Consider the following 6,318-nt stretch of genomic DNA (forward strand, 5'->3'; position numbering starts at 1 on the left):
AGGCCCGGCAGCGACAGTGACAACTCGAGCTTTAATTCCGGAGCAGGTTCTGAGGGCTGTCAACAGCCTGGAGCCTCCCTCACGAAAGGGCCCTAGGGGCTGAGCCCCCCACCGATACGACCTGGGCCGGGGGCCTCCCAGGGACCGCCCACTGCCCCACAGGACCGGTGAGACCCCGAGTGGCTTTGACAGGGGCCAGGAGGTGCTTCCTCCTGCCACCCTCTGCCTCCCCGAAGGTTCTCGAGGGTGGGGACAGTGATTGCTCGGGGACTCGGCCACCCAGCCGGGAGCACCCTCTTGCCCCCAGCAGTGGGGGAGCCGAGCCTTCTGGCCAGCTGAGTGGGGCGAACCCTTGCCTCCTCCATTTTCCTGGCCATGACCTAGGCCTTCCAGCCACCCAGGCCCTGGACCCTCCCCTGCCAGCCCACAGCGCTGTGGGCTCCAGCTGCAGCCACGGCCACGTGGGCTGGGCAGGGGCAGGAAGACAGGATTCCAGCCAATCAAGTTTGTGCTTGCTCGGCGGGTGGTTCCACCCTTCTAGCCTCAGTTGACCTCTAGGGTGTGGGTGTGGGGTGATCTTGCAAAGAGATGCATGTGAACCCCATGTCCCACATGGCCTGGGGAGTGTGGCTGTGTCCGGGTAGGTAGGTCCTGTCCCTCTCCGGAGGAGTCGTGCGACCTGGGGCGTCGCGGGGTGATCAACGCAGATGCCCCCAGCACTGTGCCGTGGCCTCGCCGTTACTCAGCCCAGCTCTGAACTGAGGCCCGCCGCCCCCATCGCACCCCGTCCTCCTCCCCAGCCCCACTCCCCAGCTCTGCCCGGGTCCGACTAGTAAATTCTGCACATTCTTCAAAAGCTGAAAGGCCCCCGCGGCTCAGCCGTTCACAATGCACCGAGCACCCTCCGTGAGCCTTGCTCTGGGCTGGACAGGGGACCAGAGCAGTGAGCCACAGGCCAGGCAGGCCCTGCTCTAACACCACTGACCCGTGGGGCTCTTCAGCGGGGGTATGGGAGGAGCTTCTGGAAGTCCAGGAACCCCAGAAACGGCCGGCAAAGTGACAGCCCCGTGGCCTTCTGGGGGACCCTCAGCATCTCCAGGTCACAGAGCGAGCTGGCTCAGGGCATTCACGGGCAGCGCTGGATGCCAGCTCCCCAGCCCCACCCCACCGGGCAGTGTGGTCCACACGCTGCAGGCATCCTCTGGCCTGGGAACGGGGTGGGCACAGGCCTAGCTCACCACCCCGCCCCCCAGGCACCTGCGCAGGCTGCGTTCACTGAGCCCTGGGCTGAGCATGGAGCCGGAGGCAGACGCTCCGCGGCTGGTGGGAGCCCCCAGCCCCACTCCCGCCTCCCTGCCCCCAGCCGGCTCTGGATGACATCGAGGCCAGCCGCGGCCCGCCGAGGGCTCCCGCTTTGTGCTACAAGCGCAGGAATCTGGGAGCCCGCAGAGCGTGAAATGAGAAACAAATGTGCACCAGGTCTAGACAGGAACCCCGCGGCACTCTCTCCGGCCGGCTCGGCGGGGCCTCGGGCTCCCCGGTAGCGGGAGGGCTCAGAACCAGACAGCCGTGTTTGTGGAGGAAGAGGCGCTGGCTGCCCGTGAGCCCGGCACGAGACGCCGGCCCCGGGAAGGGCTGGCGGGGAGGCAGCCGGCCCGGCCCACGGCCGTGAGCGGCGGGCCGCCCTCTGATCCCAGCCTCAGTCTCCCCGCCCGGAGGTGAGCAGCCCCGACATCACCTGGTTGGGAGGGCTGCTTGGTCAGGGCCCCGCGCAGACCCCGATGGCCGGGGCAGCTGCGTTTTCCCGGGCACCCCGCTTCACTGGTAGTCCCTGGGCCAGACGAGCCAGAGGCCCGGCCAGCGTGGGGGGCGCAGGGTTCGGCTCCTTGCGCTTCCCCTTGGGCATCGCCGGCGAACTTGGCGGGCAGAGCCCTGCCTCGTTCAGCGTCGCCGTGTGCCCTGCACTGTGCACTGGCAGACAGGCCTCGAGGTCTTCACGGAAGAGGGGAGGACGGGGCAGAGCGACACGGAAAATCGCAGAGCCTGAGGCTACGTGCGGGACACACGGTCCCCACGGCAGCCATGCGGGGTCTTCCGCCAGGGGAGGGGGCTGCGAGGGGGAGGCAGGTGTCTGGCTCTGCTGCCAGGTGTTTCCTGCTCCCCGCCCCCAGCACCGTCCCATTTGGTCCTCATGCTGCTGTAAGGCCACCGGCTCCCCCACCCGCCCAGGAGATGCGGGGCCGTCACCGGGACTGCGGCCCGCCCGCGACCCCTTGCAGACTCTAGGGGTCATGGTAGGGTGTACCAAGGGGCCCCATCTCACAGCCTATCCCTGTGAAACTCAGGGGTGGGGACAGGGAAGCAAAGCTGTTTATAAACCTTTAAAACTGTTTATGGTCCCGGGGGGCACATTAGCAATTCAGCGAGACACTTGCCAAATTGTCTTGGCTGGCAGTGAGGCGGCTCCAGCAGGCTCGCCGGGCCTGCGGGCACCTCTCCGCCTCCCCGCCTCCCCCCACAGCCCTCTGCTTCCTCTCCGCCCCAGCCAGGAAGATGGCTTCCCTTCCGGGATGGCTCAGAAGCCCCCTCCTCCAGGAAGCAACGCGTGGTCCCCCGATGCAAGGCCACCCCCTCCAGCCCTGAGCCTCCAGGCGCCGGCTCCAGTCACCTCTTGAGTGCTCAGCATAGCCATTCTCGAGACCGGCGCCCCTGGGTCAGCCCGGCCCCCAGGCAAGCACGCGTCCAAGTGTTTGCACCCTCTCTCTCTGCCTACGCTGGGGGACGCCTTCTTGATTCACTGCTCGGATGGGTGGCTGGCATTTTCTTGTATTTGTGATCCTCAGACTTCGTCATGCGTCTCGATCATCTGGCCCCTTCGCAGGCAGGGCTGGTTAAGGACACAGACCTAAGTCTTTTAAGTCCTGAGCTGGCAGGAACTGGTTGTCTAGACCCTGACGTACCCATATTACAGATAAGGACACTGAGGCCCAGAGAGAGGCCTCCGGTCCAGGGTTGCCAGCGAGCGTGTGGCAGAACGTCCCCCCACCTGCCGGCCCCCTCTGCAGGACACGGGCCCCTTAGGCTTGTCACCTCGGTGTCCAGCTAGGCAGAGTCCCCGGGCACAGGAAGAAGGTCTGAGAGGCTCAGTGAGGGCAGCAAGGTGTGGGAGTTGGGGAAAGCGGCCTCTGGCCCCCGTTTGTCTGATAACTCACAGTACGGGGTCACGAATGAGCCACTCCCCATCCCGGTCCCCCGCACTGGCCTCAGCCTTCCTCCTGACCCCACTCAGAGCTACGAGACATGGTCCCTATGGCGCTGGTACTCAGAGACTCTGTGATGCATGTCGAATAAGTCCGGGAAGGCTTCCTGGAGGAGGGGGCGTGCTCTGGGCCCTGATGGTAAGGTAGGCCCTGGAGAAGCAGAGGGAAGGGCATCCCAGGGGCGGGCCCAGCTGGGGCAGAGAGGTGGCGGGGGTGGGGCCCAGGGAGGCCCTGCTGCTCTCAGGGGCTGTTCAGAGTTAACGGAGGACTGAGTCAGGCCGGGGCGCGAGCGTCTGCTGGCCGGGCCCGGCCCAGGCCCGGCGCCGTTTCGGGCGTTGCTGCCCCTGGGCGTGCATGTATCTGCAGAGCGAGGCTGAGACGCTCCAGCTGGACGGGGCCCGGGTGTGGGAGCCCTGGCTGCTGACAGCCAGGCCCGGCGCCCGCCCCGTCACGCCGCCAGGCTGCCTGCCGCTGGAGGGGGCCCCCCCAGAGCCAGGAGCGAGGGGCCGCCTGTGCCTCGGACGTGGGAGGGAGGCTGTACGGCTGGTGTGGCCACTTCCACACGCCCTCAGGGACCCGGAGAGGGACGGTGAATGCTAACGATGGCACCGGAGCAGCGGAGGGCGGCCCGCCCACCAAGACAGTCTCCCCGACCTGCAGGGGAGGGAACCAGGGTGCCGAGAAGCCCGCTCTCTCTCACGACCGCCCAGAGGCAGAGCCGACTGGCTCCCGGGGGTGCTGGGTGCTGGGCGAGACGCAGGGCTCCCCAATACTCTTCGGTCCCTGCGTGACCTCGGATTTCTCCCAAACTCAGTCCCTCCTCGATGAAGTGGAACCATAATTATCTTTTTGGGTGTAAATAGCAAAAAACACAGTCGAAGTGACGTAGTCACAGAGTCGCCCTGCAGATTTGGGGACGGAACAGGAGCCCTGGAAGGCAGGCCCGCAGCCTGCTTGCTCGGGCCACCTGCGTCCTTCCTCCTCCCCTGCTGGCCCGGCCCCTCTGGCCATCCACGCGTGTGGCTGGAAGTGCCAGCCTGGCTGCGGGCCCAGCACCCACGTCTCACCCCGAGCTCATGTGGCCGGGTCGCAGCTCCATTTCCTGGCCCAGCCTGGGGCACACATTCCCCTACCCTCAGCGAGCCGTGGCCTGGGAGGTGGCAGTGGGGGTACAAATGAAGTTGCCGTGCCAGCAACTCAGACACACAGAGAAGGGGGACCGGGCCGGCACCCCAAAACCCATTGGCGACAGTAGCGTGCTCCTATGAAGATGCTGGGGCCGCAGGGCGTGAGAGGCTCAGCAGAGACATGGGGCTCAGCGGTCGGAGGGGGGGAAGGGGACACAGCTCTGCCCAGACATGCTGGTAGCAGATCCGGCCTTGACCCTGACCCCACATCTCCCTGGAGCTGGGCCCCGGGCCCATCCTTGCCAGTGTCAGCTCGCTCATCTTCATAAGTGAGGCCCGAACCCCAGGGGGTGGGTGCGGGGTCTCAGAAAGGGGACTCCTTGACAAGCGCTGGACGGGGCGGTGTGGACGCTGATGCCTCCAGGACCGGGGAGCCCTGGGTTCCCCGGGCGGGCAGCGGGGCACGCGCGGCGTTTGGCCGGGACGGGGTCTGTGTGCCAGAGTGCCACCCTGACGGGTTGCTGGGCTTGGCTAGATCACCGGGGGTGGCCCTGCTGCCCTTCTCTGAGCCCCGTCTGCAAAGTCGGGGTCCCAGTCCCTCTTCTGCCCTCCCACGGTCACCCTGAAGACTGGGAACGGCTGCCCAGGGCCCTCCGGCCACCCCGGGGTCGGGCGCGGCGAGCGCGGAGCCCCCAGGCCTGTGAGCCAGACGGGAGCGGGATCCGGGCCCCGCGCGCCGCAGGCAGCTGCCGGCTCTGCCTTGCCTCACCTCAGCGAAGCGCATGAAATGCATCTGGACAGCAGGCCTGGCCGCCGCCCAGCGTCCCCCCGCCGGCCGCCTCGTCTGCAGACCCAGCTCCCTGGACTGGGCCCCGGGTCGGCCCGCACCCCCGGCGTGGCCAGTGGGCCAGCTGGCCTCAGCCGCCCTAGGCGCCTAAGAATGCAGGGTCTCGGGCCGGCTGTCTGTGTGTGTGGCCTGCGCTGCGTCTCCCCAGCTCGGCCCTGCGGTCAGGCTGTCTGGGTCTGCCTGTCCGCACCCTTGTCTGTCTGGTCTGAGAGCTGTCTGTGAGTCTGTGTCTCCTTGTCTAATCTCTGTGGGTATGTCTGGGTCTGTCTTTCCGTCTCCGTCTCTCTCTCTCTGTCTGGCTGTCTGTCTGTCTATCCCCGACCCGGCTTTGCCTCTGATACACTGTCGCCTGGGTGAGACCCCCGTGTCAGTACACGTCCGCATCCCCCTCCATCCAAACACAGGGGTCCCGGCGTCCTGCCTGGCCACAGTCCCTCCTCGGCCACGTGACCCTACAGACCGTAGCCTGAGGTCACCACGTGCCTTCCCCGCACCCCCACCCCAGCACGGGGGCTCAGCCCCCCCACCCGCCACCCGCCCGGACCCGGAGTCTCTGAACAAAAGCCCCATCTGTCCGTTATTCTCACACATTCCTGGAAGAGGGGAAATCGGCCCAAATTCCAGCAAGCCTTTGGCAGAATTTATCAAAAACTTCAGAAACGTGCATACCACAAAGTTCTTCGCTGCATATTCCTGTAATCACGAGGAGTGGGAAGTCACACAGATGCCACCGGCGGGGCCTGGCCGAGAGAGCCGAGGGACGGGGCGGGCGGGCTCTGCTAGTGGCTCCGGAGGGTCCCCTGGGGATACCCCTGTGTCCAAGAAAACATGGTGGATCCGGGGGTAGACTACGAGGTGAGGCAGGCGGTGTATATAGAATGCCACTTCGGCTTCAGAGGGAGAAGGGGATGTATATTTGCTTATATATTTAGAAGAAATCACTGGAGAACAAACCCAGAATCAAGTAAAACGGTTACCTCCGGGAGGAGCGGAGGAGGGGCAGGGGGAGAAGCGAGACTCCGCCGAATACACTCGACTTTGGAACCAGATGTTTTCCGCAACTAAAACTCAACATTAAACCAAT

General features: G+C 65.8%; 1 protein-coding gene across 1 annotated transcript in view; it reads left to right on the forward strand.

The window, feature by feature from the left end:
• Positions 1–6,062: 6,062 nt before the first annotated feature.
• FAM163B (family with sequence similarity 163 member B) overlaps positions 6,063–6,318 on the forward strand; it is a 4,969-nt gene continuing 4,713 nt past the window's right edge. Inside the window, exon 1 of the mRNA XM_011384056.1 lies at positions 6,063–6,089. Coding sequence (XP_011382358.1) covers positions 6,063–6,089 — 27 coding nt within the window. The remainder of the gene's footprint in view (positions 6,090–6,318) is intronic.

The sequence above is a fragment of the Pteropus vampyrus genome, unplaced genomic scaffold (genome assembly GCF_000151845.1).
Source record: "Pteropus vampyrus isolate Shadow unplaced genomic scaffold, Pvam_2.0 Scaffold558, whole genome shotgun sequence".
Lineage (NCBI taxonomy): Eukaryota > Metazoa > Chordata > Mammalia > Chiroptera > Pteropodidae > Pteropus > Pteropus vampyrus.